Raw genomic sequence first — 19,922 nt, 5'->3', positions numbered from 1 at the left:
ATATACTGCCACATCAAATAAGCTTTTGTTTAGCAATTTCTATATATAAAATACAATTTTTGTCAAAAATAAAGTCATCAACTAAGATGTTAGCTGTTCCAATGTTGGTTATATTCAAACTAATGAATACATAGATAAAATGTAGGCCTATAATCATTTTTTTTACAAAGAAAGAGTACACTTGAAATATTGTTGAAATTGTAATTATTGTTGTAATTGTAACCGTTTTAATAAAATAGCAAAACATATTTACAAGATAGATGTAAGCAAAATCTTAAATGGTCAATATAAGTCTTCTTCTAAATATATCTTTTGTCCTTGCATTGTGGCTCAGTCACTGTGTCACACCTGAGTGAATGGCTCATCATTATGCAGAGTGGGTGGGACATTGTATTCTAAGGTGTAAACCACTCCTCGTTCACGCCCCCTCGCATATTGGCTTTCCAAGCAAAACCTGTTTTACATCAATTTAAATCAATGTATGGTTTTATGTGAACGATAAAACAAGACTATTTTCACATAATTTTGAAGAAAAAACTATAGGCGACGACATCCATTAGTCAAAAGTCTTATTGCCTCATATTTAGTATGTGTTTTGTGGCCTTATTTCAAAAACTTTAATTTTTTGTTTTTTCGATAACCACGCATAAACATTATTCTCTCAAAAATGAAAACATGTACATACATGTGGCTCACATATTATTGTAGTCCTGTTTGTGCTATATAGAGTGAATTTACACCTTTGCCATTAATATGTTTATAAGCAACTGAAAAAAGCACAAATGTCAGAGCATATCAGAACACCCCCAGGGCCCAAAAAAACGCTCAGACTCCAGAGGGTTAAATGTGTAACTTAATAAATAAGTGCCTGCTTTAACAGTTTTGAGCATCTTTCCATTCATCACTGATGTTTTTCACCTTTTCAGAATTGCAGCGTAAGCTTCCTGTCTTACATTACCTCAGAAAGATAGACTTCCTCCTTCAGTACTTCAGAAAACACATGTGCAGTAATGCAGTGATGACATGTGCACTGAGAAGAGACATCATTTGTGTTTGTACATTTGTGTAAAGAACTTTTTATGTAATCTGGTCAAAATAATGAATTAATCTCCCAGAATAGATCTTAACTTGTATGAAACCTGTAATATTTATGATCATGATCTCACAAATCTACACACACTTATAGCCAAGTTTTGCTCTCCAAGTGTTTTTGCAAGCTAAAGTAAACCACATATAACACATTTTTGAGATGTTAAAAGATGTGTACAGGTTACAATGAAAACAACAACAGCATTTCATAATGTTTATTATTAGGGGAAAAGTACAAATACGAAAGTTGCATCACTTGAACTGATAGAGATTATTATGCAATGCTTTATATTCCTCTGACGGAAATGGAAACACTGTGTGGTTTAAGTGTCTCTGCATTGATCTTAAACCTATTGTTTGTTCAACACCTTTACGAACGACAGACACAATGGAGAAAGTCATTTTCTTCTGTGTATTTTCTTGCTGGATTATGCAAATCACATCCAGTGGTAAATATATTCTATTTCAAGCATTCATGAAATTAACATATCAACCTCAAATACAATAACCATAAACAGTCTAAAAGAATGTGTGTTTATCAATTTGTCAGTTGGAGGATCTTCTGATGTGAGAGTTCAGATGGGAGAAAACATCACTCTGAACTGCAGCATGAGAAACAGATATGAAGTCGCCTGGTATCATCTCAGATCTGAAGAGCTCGTTCTGCTGATTTCTGCTGAGAAGGACAAAAACGGGAGAAAACTCCTGATCAACTACAATCCAAACAGCAATCGTATGATAATGACAGCAGACAGTTGGGTCACCAGAGTCTCTTTAACTATTTCTGGAGTAACAGAATCAGATTCAGGACTTTATTTCTGTGGAATAAAGTCTGACGCTCCAGAGATGTTCTTCGACAAACCCATCAGACTGGAGATTGAAGGTACCAGATTTCAGTTTTTCCCATCATAGCTTCACAAACTAGTCAATGTAGGAGGGAGTGGGTAAGATGAGCCACTCAAGATGAGCTCTGAACATGATTTTTGTTTTAGTGGTTTGTGCCTGAGAGCAGTACATGAGTAGATATATAAACTTAGCACTAGACATTGCTTAACTAACCCAAATTTTACAGTTAATTGAGGCAATTAAAAAAATGGTCATAAAAACTAGTTAAAATTACAAAAGCAGGTTTTTGTGTGTGTGTTCATATATTTGTGGATAAACATATATTTTCACAGGTCTTTTTGTAATAGAAGAGACAAAAACAGAAGTTGAAATCACAGGTAAAGTTTTGCTTGTTTAATTGATTTTTCTATTTGTTGTAAGTGCTCTTCTGTGGAGATCTGGTACTAAATTATGAATGTGAATAACTCTTGTGTCTCTGTAGATGGAGTGACGGTGACGGAGCGTGTGTTGATGTTCGGTGGTGTTGGACTGGCTGTGTTTGTGTTTTTTCTGACTACAGTCATCGCAGGAGGAATCATTTACCATCGTGGACAGCAGAAAGGGTGGAGAGCAGCGAAACGTGCATCTATAATGAGCTACAAATCAGCTAAATGACACATTTATGTGCTTTATTTGACAACTTAAGCTTTGCACTGCCAGTTAAATAAGCATTTCTGTTGGGAAACACAAATGACAACAGATAACATTGGCTCAGATACTTTTCCTGTTTGTCAGATTTCACTTTAACTTCAGAGAAACTGAGATGTTGTGGTAAAGGTATAAGCTGTTTTCAAGATAAAATGTAAATCTCTTCTGTGGCTTGAATTAATAAAAATGTCAACAGCTGAATTCGGTGATAAATGTGTTGTTGGGAGATCTAATCAAATAAACAGCAGTAAAACTAAGAAATGATGTGATTATATGTGCATTTTCTGGCAGAAACCATCATTACCAATGCTAAACCTCTTCATAATAACTGTATAAATTCAGTGATGTTAAATCTGTTTTCATACTTTCAGAAAAAAAAGGTTTCACATCAGTGGTGTGCAATGCAGAATAATGATTTCCTGACTCACTGCATTAAGATGACACAAGTAAAACCACAAAATATGGGGCTGTAACAAACCGACTATCACCGACACTAAAAGGATGTTATTTATGCTAATAATTCACTATACAAATAATATATATATAAAGTTCGGCACCAATGCCAATGGAACTAAAAAACCCGACCATTCTGCCTAAACATTCTCATATCGTCAGACAAATTTTAAAACATATCACTAGAATAATGGCCACTTACATGCTGACCAAATTACCCCAACACTACCGGTTACCCAGCGCAAACAATCTGGCAAGAAGTATAATTCACCACTGTACCTTTTGTAGATGTGTCAGAGGGAAAGCAGGTCAACAAAAGATTTACCTCATGACCGTATAACCTCTTATCTGCCAGCCTTTACAAACACAGGAATTGATTAAGGACATCATGGAGTAAACTTTACTTGGCTTGTGTCACGTGCTGTGTATCTTGAAGTAGCAAGCTCTACTTAAAAAATTAAAATTAGCCCATGAGTTACTCACCCTCAAGTCCTCATAGATGTCTTTGACTTTCTTCTTACAGACGAATACAATCAGAGTTATATTAAAAAAAATGTCCTGGCTCTTCCAAGCTTTATAATGGGAGTGAATGGGTGTAAGTCCATCAAAGCACATCCATCCATCATAAAAGTGCATCCATGTCATTCAATGCTTTGGAAATGAAGATGATGCTGAGCTTCCCATTGTAATGGTGTGTGCTCATGCTGAATCAGATTCAGAGTTGAAAGCCACGCTTGCAACCTCTGCCCATCCGTGGAACCAGGTCAGTGTCACACCGCACACTCAGACCCCCGCCAGCGAGTCTCCTGAGTCGGGTTGATGCGTTCTACCTCGCTGCCTCACTGCGGGTACATCTGTGGTTCCTATGACCTCACTGGTATGGTTTCTGGGGGCCTGTCTAGCGCTCCACAGCCCGTCCCACCGGCTTATTCTGACTGCTCTGGCGTCCATCAAGAATGTAGGGGACTTGCAAGCATTTTCGGTCGACGAATTGTGCCTAGAATCCGGGCCGGCCAACTCTCATGTTGTCCTGAGACCCCGGCCTGGATACGTGCCCAAGATTCCCTTTAAGGATCAGGTAGTGATCCTGCAAGCGCTGCCCTTGGAGGAGGCAGACCCAGCCCTGGCTTTTCTCTGTCCCGTCCGCTCACTTGCGGTTTTATGTGGACAGAATGCAAAGCTTTAGGACATCAGACCAGCTCTCTCTGTTGCGGAGGCCAGCAGAAGGGAAAGGCTGTCTCCAAGCAGAGGTTGGCCCACTGGATAGTGGATGCTATTGTCTTGGTGTACCAGTCCAAAGACATGCCTTGCCAGTTTGTGTTTGCGAGCACACTCCACTAGAAGAGTTGCTTCCTCCTGGGCGCTGGCTCAAAGCGCCTCCCTGACAGATATATGTAGAGCTGCTGGCTGGGCGACACCAAACACGTTCGCTAGATTATATAGCCTCCGTGTAGAGCCGGTATCTTCCAATGTACTCGCCCCCAGTGGCCATAGCGCGAAGGACATGTTCTTAGTGTCGGCCATAGACAGTATATAAACTGGACACAGCGACCCCATAGGTTTCAACGGAGAGAAGTGAAGCAAATTAGAAGCACTCACTTCCTGATGGCTGAGCGTACTGCGCAGACTCAAACTGAGCTTGACGACGTGGATGTGACGTGAGCAGCCTGCCTGACAGTTGTAAGTCTTCTAGTAGATGTGCCAAGCGAATCATTCCCTTCCGAAACTTGCAGAAACAGAGAGCGTGAGTAGGAGCTGTCCATGAGCTAGGAGCAGGAGCAACTTTGTGACTCTCTATGGGCTTCTCCCTTGACTTTATCGGACTTTATGCCTCCACGTCCCCCCGACTGACTGCGAGCTTCTCCTCCTGTCTATACGGTAATTTCCGGAGAGTCGCGTGGTTATGACGCAATCGTTTACCTACTTTTACAAAAACTGTTTCTACGGGGCCATAACGTAAGATACAAGGTAATGGAGCCTTTTATACATTGTTGTGTTTCTTTAGAAATAAACAATGGAAAAATTTAGTCTTTAAACGACTCAGATGTAAAGTTATTCGCTGTCAAAGTGACGCCAAAATGAATGGGAGTCAATGGAATGCTAACAGCAGGTGAAGGCTTGTTAGCCAATGGCGGCTCCCTGGGGTGGTACGGATTGACCCCCTGGTGTCGGCTTGCAACGCCATGTGACATCAACACCATGTGACATCAACACCATGTGTCATCAGCTGACTACTGCTGCTCTGAGCTTCTCTGATGCTGATAGTGATGTTGGGATGTTTTCTCTTTCTGTAGATGATGTTTTGTCCCGGGGCTCAATATGCCTGGATGACATGGTTCAGGGGGACACTATCGCTCGACTGCACTGTCTCTATGTCGTGTTCAGAACACCTCACAGTTTCACATGAGAGAAGAGCAGATATTACACACTTTACACAAATATTCTCACATTACTTACAATCCTATCAGATTAATATTAGATGTTAGATAACTATTTGCTTGAGCTAGCATGAAAACTATATCCAGTGATTAAACAAAAGACTTCTACACAAATGTGTGTATTTTTTTACTAGACCTTCCAGTAAAGAAGAGCAGAAAAGGGCTCCGCTAATATTTTCTCCAGGATCTGAGAAGCTTTGACACTATAGGGGCTGTTTACACCTGGCCACTTCATGCGTTTTCTCAGATCGGATAGCTATCCGATCGTGAAAAGACCAGGTGTAAATGCCCTCCGAAACGCATTCGAGACGGATTTGAATCTGATCGCTCAAACCACTTCAGGAGGTGGTCTGGGCCGCATTCCTGACGAAACTGGACAAGTGTAAATGCATCTGGTTGTTGAAACCACATATGTAAATTGTACTCCTCCCAAAAATGCTAAAAAAAATAAACGTGTGAGAGCGTGTTATAGGCTATATGTAATGTTATAGCCAGATATGACGACGCTACTGGAACACACATCACCGCAGATGAGAAGCTGAGCATCTATTCATTAAGCCAACGTGCAAACTATCGCAAATCAAAGTGAAAGTAAGTCGCAGACGCTTAACACACAATCATCATCATTAAAAGTAAATTCTTAAGAAACGAAATGATCTTACCAGGGCTGTTGCCGCTCTCTTTTATTGCGGTCTTTGAAATTTTAGCTGATGATCAATAAAATGCAGCTCATATCTGTTGCTTTCGTGACGTGCACTCCATTAAATCTGCATATAGCGTGGGAATTGAAGATCGGATTTCAATCCGTTTCGCAAAAACACATTTATGTGACCAGGTGTAAATGGAATCGTTTTGATAAATCAGATAGCTATCCGATCTGAGAAAACGCATGAAGTGGCCAGGTGTAAACATCCCCTAGATGATGAATCCATCACCATCTGAGACCGATATGGAGCTAAAACCTGCTGTGCCAAATCTAAATGATATAGCATGCAATATAATAGCATTAACAAGAGTTAATTTTCTTTACACTTTTGATGTTTAAAATGACATTAAAAGAGACCTTTGAATGGTTGTTGATGGAAGTGCTGTTAATTTACTGTTAACAGGTACAAGTGACAAACACAATAATGTAGTGTAGTGTAAATATATAATATTCCCATGAGTTCTCATCTGCAAACATAAATCCATCATTATAAATGAAAAAGTCTCTAGGATGTAAAGACATCTGTCCTTTTCTGCTTAGTCTGGATTACTGCTTTCTGTCCAACACATTTCTCACATTAGGAGTTTCTATGTCGCTTTTTTCCAAGTAATTTCACAGGTTTCAACACAAAGTGTGCAGCGCAATTTAAATTATCAGTATTATAAAAAGTGAGAAAAAAAATGAATGTGATGTTCTCAAGATTGCGCTGAACGGTTGCTGTGGTTACCAGTGAGTTCTCTCGCACACGTACAGCGCATGCGCGCCACTCTTCCGCTTTTTCCGTTACATTGAAATGCGTTTCGACTCTTCATATATTTCTTCTGACATACAGCGCTTTTTTTTTCTTTGAAGAGTTATACAAATGCCAAACGTCGGTTTAGTAAAGTTGATCGAACAAATTGTATTGCGAAAATGAAAGTGAAAGTACTTGCAAGTGTGTTTTATTTACAAGCGCCATTTTTCACCCGGGTTTAAGAATCTTTAAATAGAACAACGGATTATCCAAGTATCAAGTGATGTTTGTATGTTTGATTAACGTGCTGTTGATGGAAAACTCGAGCCTCGAGGTGTTTAATAACTTTATATTCAGAGCAAGTGTTCCGGTGTGGCTCATGAAAATTACTTCCTCAATAACGTAAGTAACCGAAGTTCTTTCATTACACATGGAATTCTTAATATGCATTTTTTTTTTTTTTTTTTTCACTTATCAATTATTGGACATAGACACATAGCCTAGACCCTATATGGTAAAATACACTTTTACACTTTTTATGTAGGTCTAATTTTCGTTTTCATTACTAAAAAGATCTTGAACAAATATCTGTGTATGTTAGTCAGTTTCACAGATGTATTAAACGTGGCTTACAGTAAACTGTCCCATTTGCACAATATTTGAGGCTTCAGTGGAAGAACATTAAACTCTAGTGTTACAAACTTCCCAGTCTGTTCAGCCGAGATATTTCTGTTTTAAACACACACAGATGAAATACTGGTGCAAACGTGACAGATCTGACTGAAGAAGAGAATCTGCTGATTCAGATGATACCAGTTCTGAACATTCTGCAGGAATGAAATGTTGATAATGTCTAATAATCAGTAGCGTACCGTGGGGTTTCAGTCAGGGCCTTCAGTAACGATCTAACGCCGTTTCTAACGATCTAACGTTTTCGTTTCTTGAATAAGATGCATTCTAGCGCTGAAATGTGTTGTTCAAGCTGAGTGCTCGTTGCCGCGGATACAGTGTTCTCTTGTGGCTCACGCACAGTTTTCACTCAGATGCGCGCTTCAATCTATCGCCGTTGCGGAGACTTTCTATTTGTTGAAATCTTACTAAACAAAATGCACACAAACGCCCTGCTTGATATACAACCACTGATGAACATATTCGGTAAAAAAAAAAAAAAAAAAAACTATACGAGTGTGGATTCGTACCCAGAACCTCTGACATGCTTGGCAAAAGTTCTACCACTAGACTATCACAGTACATGAAAGATTTTTAGTATCAATGCATTTAGTCACGTGGAAATTCTCGGCACTAACAATATTAGTAGATCTAGAATGACAAATGTACCCAAAATGACCCAATGTACTAATGAAATTGATTTCTGGACATTGTAATGTTATTTTTCCTGAAAATTGTTATTGTACACAAACATGTATTGTATCAGCCCACCCACTCGATGACATCAGCGCGGGCTAGCCGTCGACACATCGCTGGGCCTCTGGGGCAGTAGGGGTTCAGCGAAAAATCGGCAGCTGGCAGCAGGAAGTAGCTGCCACTGGCAGCTGACGTCAGCTGCCGCTAATAACCGGAAGTCGGAGGTGGATGCCGCTTTTAGCAAGGCAAATAAATTATTATATCAATGTATATATATCATTTTAGTACTTATTTAAATAAATGACTTAAATTTGTAATTATTTTGTAATTGGTTTAAAAAGGTTTATCAAATATAAATTAAGTAACGAAGATCATAGACAGTACAAAAAAACAAACATTAAGCTACACTTGAAATTATGAATTTGTACGTGTATAAATATAATTTGTGTACATGTTTGTCAAATAATGAAATATATACATAAATGAATGCCTATATAATAATATTGTATATTTATTAAACGCACATAAACATTCATTAAACAAATAATGAAAGTCATGTCTAAAAGAAGAAGAAAAAAAAAATGTCTCAATGACCTTTATTTAAAAATCATATTTTGCTATCATTTAAGTTCAGTTTTACATTTGTAGTATTTCAATACATTCTTGTCTTTGTTTTATAAAACAGCTGTAACTTTGAAAACAGGCTTGATATTTGTTGTTCTGAAATCAGAATGAGCAATTCTGAACTAGATGTTAAAGTTCATAAAAAACTAAGTTGGCTTGAAAAAGAAAGTTCGAAAACGTTTTACAATGTTCTAGCATGGTTTAACATGATTTACAATGTTTCTAGTGTTAGGGAATAACAGCTTAAAGACCCAGGACCAGATATGATGAAAGAAGACCAGGAGTCGTGAGGTTCAATCAAATAAGTAAAAATTTACTGAAGAATAGTTTCATCGGTAGAGCCAGGCGTCAAAGTCTCACGGGGTCGCAAGCCAGAGACTCTACTGTACACAAAATCTCACACCAGTTATACCATTTCCAAGGGCATGATTGACATCAGTAAATACGGGTTGGCTACTTCTCATTGGCAAAAGAACAAAGTTAAAACAATTCTACACTTATGGATAGATAGGAGGGTAAGTCGACATTGTCATCCGAGTCCAAGATGGTCCGGTGATGACCTCGGAGGTCGTAGAAAGGCGTCTTGGGGTCAGCTGCTGCATATCACAAGACCTGCACAGAGCATTCAACACACACACACAAAAACACAATGGAATCGCAGTTCCTCCAAAAGTAGTACAGATAATGTTCACTTTAAAGAAATACACATAAAAGTACAATTCTGTGAATCAGATCACATAGTGTTTAACCCCTGTAACCTTAAGATTAGTAAGAAAGACAGATGTTAGAAAAAGATAGATAAGTTAGAAAGAAAGAAAAGAAATAAAAGAAATACAGACAGACGTTAGAAAAAGAAAGAAAATAAAGAAAGACAGATGTTAGAAAAAGAAAGAAAGAAAGAAACTTTAGAGTAATGTTGCTGTCAGAGCATAAACAATATCTGCAATATGAATAAGTTACGACGATAAGAGTTCAAAGCAAAGGGAGACTTTTTTTTTTTTTTTTTTTTTTACAGAAATCACTTTAAGGACTACAACAAACAACTGGTGGGGACTACACAAGCTTCCTCCTGGGCTAGTGACATCACTAACCTTAACACACACACACACCTGAAAAACAAAATTCATTGGGATCAGCCTGATGATAATTATTATGGATGTTGGGTTATCCGTAAAATAAATGTTATGGGGAAACAAAACCACCGTAATAACTTACCATTAGCATGAATACACTGCAGTCCACAGATCCCAACTGAGCTGGAACATCCTGAAAAAAAAAAAAATCTAAATGGAAAAACTAACATTTTATTTATACACTAAAGATAGTAAAGAAATCAAAATTGTTGTAACATGAAATCAATACCTTATTTTTAACAAGCTTCCAAGATCCCGGATCCATCTTTATTGCAATTGAGCTTAAAAAGAAGGGGGAAAAAGTTTGTTATTTTATACACACGAGAGAAAGAGAGAGATGAACTCCGTGTTGAACCACTTAGCCATGTTGCAGCAGTAGACAGTAGCATACCTGAACTAGGGAGCAGGTGTAATTTATTTTTTAAATGCCACTGTCTATGCCTATCTAAAGCCAGAGAACAAAGCGTTGAACTGAACCACTGGACTAATATGTAAAACTTTGAAGCCCGGTTTCACAGATAGGGTTTAGATTATGCCAGGATTAGGCCTTAGTGCAATTAGGACTTTTATAAATATGCCTTAGAAAAAACATTACTGTTGTGAATCTTAAAAGAAACAATGGCACTGATATTTTAAGATACACAAGTGTAATTTGCTTTCAGTTAAACATGCATTTTAGTCTGGGACTAGTTTGAGCCTTGTCTGTGAAACTGGGGGTGAAAGTTATATGGAAAAAGTGAACAGTTCCAGTATATTTTGAATAGATATATATAAAATAATTATATATATATATATATATATTCTGGTCTCATCTGGTGATTGGGTCCCATCCAGAACATGATAAAACTAAGAAAATAAACAGACACTGAAATGACAAATTTTCGATACAATCTAGAATTTGTATAAAAAAAATAAAAAGATAAAAAACAGAATGCCTTTTGCCTGCTTTGATCAAGACAGGATATAATACATTTGAACATTATGTTCATTATGTGAAAACATACCAGTGAGTTTGGTTGGTTTTGCAACTGGAAATCTGGGGTTTCCTTCCTGGCACATATGTTTGTCCATCCCCAGCAATCTGTGACAGGCTGTGGTGAACTTGGTGAAACTACAAAAAAACAGAAGTTTAGAATATGGTGAAGTAATGTTGATTAAAATGGTGTTTTGTATTACATAAGTTAGATCATTTGGGATATGTTTTGTTAGCGTTGCACGTGTATCATCAAGGCTGAGCTTGTCAATTCCAATAAATCAGCATGAGCTTTATTCTAATCAATAGATTAAGTTAACATGTTAACAAACGCTAATATTTAATGATAATGGTAACGTAAGTTAGTATTTGAAGTTAATGATAGCCCCTCACAAACCAGGAGCACACGGTGCACAAGCTGCGTTTCTACAAATGATTAAATTAACCAATTCAACTTAAGTAGTCACAGATACACTGTCTCTAACATAAAAGGTAAACTCCAACGTACAGAGCAACAATTATTTATTAATCTGATAATATACGAACTTACCCTGCCAAATACCGCCGCCATTACTGAAGATTCGCCGGCGCCACCATTGGCTGCTCTCGCTTGACTTCCAGGTAAATGTGATTGGTTGCTACTACGTTGGACGATACTGATTGGCTGCCACGAAATGGCAGGTCCCTCCTAATATGGCAGGGCTTCCGGCTGTCAACGGCAGCTACTTCCTGCTGCCAGTGGCAGCTACTTCCTGCTGCCAGCTGCCGATTTTTCGCTGAACCCCCTCTCCTCTGGGGCGTTCTGCAGTGGCGTACCGCACATCTCTAAGGCCCCCCCGCAAAGAAGGCGACGGGGCCCCTCCCACCAGCAGTGATGCTATGCCACGAATAAAAATTGTATGGCGCATCTGCTGCAGTATACTATTGAGTCCGTCTTCCCCATTTACAGAACTGATTTAACAGTAATGAATGTGAAAATTAGCATTGCATTGGTGCATTTTATGTTATTATTGAATAACATTACAAATATGCGTAGGCCTACTGGTTTTGATATCGCTTTTTAGTAAGAAATATCCGCTGGAATAAATAATTAGTCTGAACGTGGAGGCATTAAAAGTGCCGCTGCCTCAATTTGATTGTTATTTTAGCAATAGCATGAGGATCATTCAATAGGCTAATAATAATATTAATAATAATAACACACAATGGCCCCAGTCTACGTATTTTATTTAACAGTATAGGCTCAATAAAAGGTGCAGAACAAGTCTAAGCTGGCCTACACAAGTATGTGTAATTGTAGAAAATAAATTATTCTGTATTAAAAAAATGAACAGTAAAAGAAAAAAGAATGACTCTACATTTTACGATATATGCTACATTTAAAGAACTACTTTACATTTAAAGAAATTCACATACCAACTTCTGACGATCAACTGGCAAACAAAACATCTAGCGAATCCTTTGTGGTCTCTGCGCGTTTTGGTGCGCAAAGTCTTTCACTGCATCTTTAATGTCAATGTTGCGAGCACGGGCATTCTCAATAGCCTACTCAAGAGAGCTAAACTCGACAGTCTTTCTTGTGACATTGTGCTCCGGAGGAATGTCTTCAGGGCCGCGGGAAGTGGGGGTGCTGTTTTCACAGAATTGTAAATGCAACGCATATGTTTGTTCATTAAAATGTATACATTTTTAGCATTGTCATTTATTTGTAATAAACACTTTAAGAGGGCTATTTAAAAATGGTTATTTATATGTTAAATTATCTTTTTAAAACATAAGCGCAGAGTGTTACGTAATATTGTGTGTGTGTGTGTGTTTGTGTCGAAAGAATTTGCCCGGAGCTGCTCAAAAAAAAAGTCAAAAACCCCATCGTCAGTGTTTTGTAAGGAACAGGCAAATATGTAAAATATAGCAGGAGACATTTTAATTGTTTACTAATAAAACAGTTATTTTTTATGTCAGTGTCGGCTAGACAGATGAAGTTGACGACTCGCGATCTTCGCAGCGCCAGAGAGAAATGCACATTTCATACGAATTACATAAGCAGCGCAGTCTGTTTTCTTTCGTTTTGAATTGTTCTGCTTAAAAGTAGACATTTCAAGCTATCTATATGTCTCAGGTCTGTGAGGCAATAGGCTACCTTATAGGCCTACGCTGAGTTTCATTATGAGACGAGCTCCAGGTTCGCCAGCGCCTCCGTATCCTGATTATTTATTTTCTAATAGCCTATATTTAGGCTACTTCTTATTAAATCCAGACAATTTGTTGATGAAACATCGATTAAAATTAAGATACAATTAATACAAAACGAAATTAAATTTAAAGACAGGCTTTGTGCTTTCAGTTTGAGGTCTCTGTGAAAGTTTTAAAACATTATTTTAGTGCCGCTTTAGAGCGCTCACGTCCGTAACGGAGAACTGTCTGTAACATTTTTTTATTTTTTTTTTGTGAAATAAATTTCTAAAAAAATGCGACTTAGTCCAGTGCGACTTAGGCTATAGATGTTTTTTTCTTCCCCGTGGCGCATTTTGTGACTGATATGCGACTCCGGAGCAATAAAATAAAAGGGACTCCGGAATAAAAGCAGAATCAATAAAGTCAAAAATGTGATGTGCAGTCAGGTTTGAGTGTGTGCGCGTTTTTTGAGGAGTTTTATAGTCTTGATATTGTTTCTTATTCAAAAGTGGTGATTCCCCTATCCCCCCCTAAAACCTAAAACCTCTTCCCGCGGCCCTGAATGTCTTGATCAATTTCAACTTCAAGAACGATCTTTCAGCAGTTGCAACCGTTACAGGTAAAGTCAGGAACAACTTGAGAGCTGTTGCAACATCGGGGACACTGGGCAGAATAGAGTGGTGTTTAATAAACAACAGCTGCGCAAGATCTGCAATGGAGCCACGCTCAATCTCCATTTCGGGCTTCAGCGCATTTCTGAACGATAACAATTGCATGGCAAAGTCTGGTGACAGGTCGTGAGATGCTTAATGTAAAACTTCATGCGCTGCGTTCATATACTGGGCTCTTCAGCAGTTCGATCTTTTAATATCATAGCCAGTTAAGCATAAAATTTGCTCTTCAAACACATTGTGTTTGTAGGCTATAGTGTTAATGACAAGTCAAATGTAAGAGAAAATTGATTTTCCCTGATTGCTGTTTTAGAAAATTATTTTGCATTATTAAGAGTTTTTCACGTACTTTTTCAATCATTGCACTACCTTTACGCTTTGCGTGCCGGTTCTCCAGCATGACACGGCATTCTAAATGCATCTCAAATTCATTTGCCGCGTCTTGAGTTTTTCAAAGCAAAAACACGTTCTATCCTATGTGGTGTGTGAACGCCTTTTAGAAGGGCCTGGGCGGGGCCCTCCAAAGAGGCTGGGCCCCCACGCACCGCGGGGGCTGCGGGGGTGTCCGGTACGCCACTGGCGTTCTGTCATACGCTTCACAATTTGATTGGCTGATAAAACACGTCAGTCAAAGTTATGATCAAATGGAAAATGGCAGCTTCAACGGAAGGCTAGCTATACAACGCCTCGGTTACGACTGTAACCTCGGTTCCCTGAAGAGGGAACGAGCGTTGCGTCGAAAACTGACGCTATGGGAACGCTTTGCATGATGACGTCTTGAAGCACATGTAAAATCAGTCCAATGGTGTGGCGGAACGTCAGAGGCGGGTGACGTCACGTACCAGGAAGCTATAAAAGCCGGCCCGAAACAGAAAACGAAAGCTTCGTAAAGTCTGAAGTCGCGCTGACAGGCATGAAGGAGATATGGCAAGGCGACGCAACGCTCGTTCCCTCTTCAGGGAACCGAGGTTACAGTCGTAACCGAGGCGTTCCCTTTCAAGGGAACTCCCGTTGCGTCGAAAACTGACGCTATGGGAACGTCTATACCAACGCCTCCATAGCTACAAATGTCTGTCCTGTGTGTAATCATGTGAGCAGCACTAAGAAGACAAAACATGAGACCCTGGAGTAGAGTCTAAATCCAGAGAGTAGAACCTGACGAAGGTGTGCGGTGAGGACCAGCCTGCCGCATCACAGACGTCCTGTAACGATACTCCTGATATAAGGGCCTTAGAGGCTGCCATACTCCTAGTAGAGAGCGACCGGACAGCCAAAGGAGAAGGCTGTCCAGCCGCCTCATAAGCCAGTGAGATAGTCTCAACCACCCACTTGCTCATCCTTTGCTTAGACACTGGACCTCCCTTGTTAGGGGAGCAAAAGTCACTTTTACGCCACAGGGCAGCTCTGTGGACATACGCGTCTAACGCCCGAACAGGGCAAAGCAAATTATTTGCCTCCTGGTCCGATTTCGAAAGGGAGGAGGACCTCCAAGTGCCACGAGGGAAACGAGATACCAAAGGGTCTTTCCCCACAGACATTCCACCCAAAGGACTGTGGTAAGCACCTACGGCCGCCACATAAACCTTTAAAGTGGACGGGGTCAGACCTGCAGTGAACCGGTCCTGCAGGAACTCCAGAACTGTACCAATTGGGCAGTTGACTGGATCCAACCGACGGTCACTACACAAAGAGGTGAATACTCTTCAGTTCAGGGCATAAAGTTTCCTCGTGGAGGGAGCTTGGACTGTAGAATGGTCTCAACCTCAGTTGAGAGACCTGACTCTATGAGCTGGGCCCCCTCAGAGGCCAAGCCCACAGGTTCCACAGTTCTGGGCGGGGGTGAAATATTGAGCCCCCTGCTTGGGACAGAAGGTCCCTCCTGACGGGTAGCTCCAGAGGATGCCCGTCGAGGAGGGACACAAGATCGGGAAACCATACTCTGCCCGGCCAGCGCGGGGCTATAAAAAGCAGGCAAACCCGGTCCCTGCGAACTCTTTCCAGAACTCCCGGGAGCAGAGCAACTGGGGGAAAGGCGTACAGACGTAGCCTCGGCCACGTCTGTACCATAGCATCCAGTCCCAGAGGAGCTGGATGCGTGAAGGAGAACCAAAGTGGACAGTGAGACGACTCTCGAGACGCAAACAGATCCACTTATAATTTCCATATCAGCTCCACCACCTCGGGGGTGGAGCCACCATTCCCCGGGCCTCGGCCCCTGTCTCGACAGAGTGTCTGCTCCTATATTCTGGACCCCGGGGATGTAGGCTGCCTTGAGTGACAGCAACTTCCCCTGGGACCACAAGAGGATATGGCATGCCAGCGCAAACCCCCTTGATATAGGCGACTACCGACGTGTTGTCCGTATGTACTACACATGGTGTCCCCTGAGACCTGTGATAAAGCTCCTCAGAGCCCGGAAGACAGCTAACATCTCTAGGCTATAGAATGCCAGGAACGATGATGGTCTTCCCACAGACCTTGAGATGAGCGACCCTCAGGATCGCTCCCCAACCCGTGAGGGAAGCATCCGTCGTTAGCAGTTTGCGACGACAAGGAGCTCCCAGCACTGGGCCCTGGGACAGGAACCAAGGTTTCTTCCACATAACCAAGGCACGTAGGCATCACCGCGTGACCTTGATTGTGCGAAATGGGTTGCCCCTCTGGGAAAAACCCTCTGGTCCTGAGCCACCACTGCAGGGGCCTCATGTGCAGCAGTCCAAAAGGTATCCCGTTGGAAGCTGCTGCCATGAGACCCAACAGTCTCTGGAACTGTTTGACAGTGAGTAGCTGGCCTAGCTTTACACTTCTCACAGCTGCCAGGATGGAATCGAAGCGTGGCGATGACAGGCGCGCCTGCATCGACACTGAATCCCAAACCACGCCTAAAAAAGTGGTCCTCTAAAATGGAGAAAGCACACTCTTCTTGGCGTTCAGCCGTAACCCCAACTCTTTCATATGGGCGAGAACAACATCTCGATGTTGAACCGCCATCTAATGCGACTGAGCTAAAATCAACCAATCGTCGATGTAGTTCGTGATGCGAATACCCCGGAGGCGCAGAGGCGCCAGAGCTGCATCCACGCATTTGGTGAAAGTGCGGGGTGATAAAGCCAGGCCGAATGGAAGAACTCGATATTGGTATGCTTTGCCCCCGAAAGCAAACCTCAGGAACTTCCAATGACACGGACGGATGGAAATATGCGTCCTTGAGGTCTATCGTGACAAACCAGTCCTCGGACCTGATCTGTGGCACGATTTGTCTCAAGGTTAACATTTTGAACTTGAGCTGCATGGCTGACTCGTACAGAACTCGAAGATCTAAAATGGGACGCAATCCCCCGTCCTTTTTTGGAACTATGAAGTACCGGCTGTAAAACCCGGTTTCCCTGTTGGAGGGGGGTACATATTCTATGGCCCCTTTCTCTAACAGAGTGTTTACTTCCTGTTCCATAACCAGAACCTGCTCGGGGCCCACCACTGTGGGCAGGACCCCCATAAACCGCGGTGGGCGTTAATAGAATTGTATCTAATACCCTTTTTCCACGGTCTGCAGGACCCAACGAGAAACATTTGACAGTAGCTTCCACGCTGTCAAAGATTCTACTAGAGGTACCAGTCTCTCGAGACTGGTTTCTGGATTTTGTTGCTGTTGAGTAGTCGGTTCGTCGCCCTGTACCGGCGCACCGGCAGGGAACGACCAAACAGACTGCTCCAGCACCCTCCTCAGAGGGGGCGGGCATCCCGAGGCCACTACGTTTCCGGGTGGACCTTGAGATATGTGCTCGCCGGAGACCGCTGCGCCCTGTAACACCGGAGGCGGCAGGGTTGGCAGAACGGTCCCCTGAGGGCACCGAAGAGAGACGGCACCGTATTTTTCTCCTGCTGTTGAGTAGTCGGTTCGTCGCCCTGTAACGGCACACCGGCAGGGAACGACCAAACAGACTGCTCTAGCACCCTCCTCAGAGGGGGCGGGCATCCCGAGGCCACTACGTTTCCGGGTGGACCTTGAGATATGTGCTCGCCGGAGACCGCTGCGCCCTGTAACACCAGAGGTGGCAGGGTTGGCAGAACGGTCCCCTGAGGGCACAGAAGAGAGACGGGCACCGTGAAAAGAGGTGTTAACCGCTCTGCTTCGGGGGGACTACCCACATTTGTCCTGAGCCCTCAGACATCAGGACTTTTTCCCAGCAGCCTTCTTGGCGGTAATAACGGTCCGCAGATCCGTTTTACCCCTCGAAGACTGCTGGGTTTGAGAGCGCCCTCCGTGTCCCCGAGATTTTTGTGGGGGAGCACGAGAGGACACACTCTGTTTTTGAGTGGCACGATGTTCAGCGCTCTTTTTAGAGGAGTGAGGCTGCTCCCGCTCAGCAGCCTCAATGAAAGAACGGCGGGGGAGAAGTTTTTGTAATGCAGCTGCCTGTTTAGCAGCTTCCTGAGATTTAGCTACCGCACTGTTTACTGCATCACCAAATAAACCAACAGTGGAAACCGGAGCATCTAAGAGAACGTGCTTTTCTTTCTATATTATATCGCTCAAATTGAGCCACAGATGCCTCTCAGTGGCCACCAGGGCTGCCATAGACCGCCCGATTGATTTAGCGGTCTCCTTGGTGGCCCTGAGAGACAGATCTGTGGCTCTGCGTAGTTCAGCCACTGTGTCAGGACCAATTCCCCCGCCCTCCTCTAAATCCCCCAATAATTCTGCCTGATAGGCTTGCATAATAGACATCGTATGCAGACACGCTGCAGCGGCTGCATACGATTTATGAACCAGAGATGATGTGAATTTTACTGGCTTAGAGGGAAGTGAAGGAGCTTTCAGGGAAGATGCCGTTGCTGGAGAGAGATAGCTCGCAAGCGTCTCCTCCACCTTCGGCATCTCCCCATAACCATATTCTTTATATTTGTGAATGGAAGAATAGTGGGATGTTTGTGGTGCATACACTCTGTATGAAACCGGTTTTCCCCACGATTTCGACACCTCGGTGTGGAGATCGGGGAAAAACGGAAGGCTTCTTCGCTGAGGCTGTGTACGAGATGGCAGGAAGCGTTCGTCGAGCTTACTTTTCGAACGAACGTCCTGCCTATCCTCTGGCCACTCAATAGATAATCTGTGAACTGCTCTCGTGACAACATCGAGCAATTCCTCAAAAGCGTGAGACTGAGGTGGCGAATCCTCAGACTCAGCTTCAATACTAACAACGTCCAACTCCTCAGAGCTGGACAATTGCAGTATTGGTGCCTCCATCGGGGGGGAAGAAACCGCAGCGCGTGCTTCCACACCCTGATGAGAGGCACTGGATCTATCAGAAGGATGTTGAGATAAGGCAGAGCCCGTCTCAACATCCACTGATAAATCCATTTGTGAACCCCAGGTCTGAGATCGACGCCGTGCCTCGGCAGCGGCGGGACCCAAGCCCTGGGGAACGTGATCGGGATTGAACCGAGCCAAGCGGGATCGGAGCGTACGCAATGGAAGCGCCTCGCAATGCACACAGTCACCACCCTCGAGTGCTGACTGGGCATGCTCCTCACCCAAACAAACAACACAAAGAGTGTGAGTATCACCTCCCGTTAAATAACGCGGGCAGGGATGGACACACACTCTAAACTGCTGCTTGCTCGCCATACTGAATATATATATATATATATAATATAGACAGACAACACCAAATAACAAGGACAGATTCAACACAGAGCGCAACTGAAGACTCAGAAAGCTTTCGTTTTCTGTTTCGGGCCGGCTTTTATAGCTTCCTGGTACGTGACGTCACCCGCCTCTGACGTTCCGCCACACCATTGGACTGATTTTACATGTGCTTCAAGACGTCATCACGCAAAGCGTTCCCATAGCGTCAGTTTTCGACGCAACGGGAGTTCCCTTGAAAGGGAACTAGTGCTGGTCCACGGAGCTGCGTTTAGATGACATATGGAAAATCCAGCTCAGACTCACAAAAAAATAACCATATTCTTTCTGGAAATATAATCGTAACGTACTGATAGACATTAATTGAATTTAGACATGTTCA

The 19,922-nt window shown here is 42.3% G+C and overlaps 2 protein-coding genes across 14 annotated transcripts in view; both read left to right on the top strand.

The window, feature by feature from the left end:
* LOC309511318 (NACHT, LRR and PYD domains-containing protein 3-like) overlaps positions 1-19,922 on the top strand; it is a 249,257-nt gene that overhangs the window by 213,337 nt on the left and 15,998 nt on the right. The window lies entirely within an intron of this gene.
* On the top strand, positions 1,320-2,823 carry LOC309511401 (uncharacterized protein). The gene is made up of 4 exons (XM_082186633.1): positions 1,320-1,538; positions 1,640-1,972; positions 2,268-2,312; positions 2,417-2,823. The coding sequence occupies exons 1-4, from the start codon at positions 1,478-1,480 to the stop codon at positions 2,587-2,589; spliced, it is 612 nt and encodes a 203-aa protein (XP_082042759.1). The 5' UTR covers positions 1,320-1,477; the 3' UTR covers positions 2,590-2,823.

This window comes from Leuciscus leuciscus, assembly GCF_965113295.1.
Source record: "Leuciscus leuciscus genome assembly, chromosome: 12".
In the NCBI taxonomy this organism is placed as follows: domain Eukaryota; kingdom Metazoa; phylum Chordata; class Actinopteri; order Cypriniformes; family Leuciscidae; genus Leuciscus; species Leuciscus leuciscus.
This window is presented reverse-complemented; position numbering and strand designations above follow the sequence as displayed.

Coding starts and splice junctions, on each gene's coding strand:
- LOC309511401 (XM_082186633.1), top strand. CDS start 1,478: ATGGAGAAAGTCATTTTCTTCTGTGTATTTTCTTGCTGGATTATGCAA. Junction 1,539..1,639: donor TATGCAAATCACATCCAGTG/GTAAATATATTC, acceptor TCAATTTGTCAG/TTGGAGGATCTTCTGATGTG. Junction 1,973..2,267: donor CATCAGACTGGAGATTGAAG/GTACCAGATTTC, acceptor ATATTTTCACAG/GTCTTTTTGTAATAGAAGAG.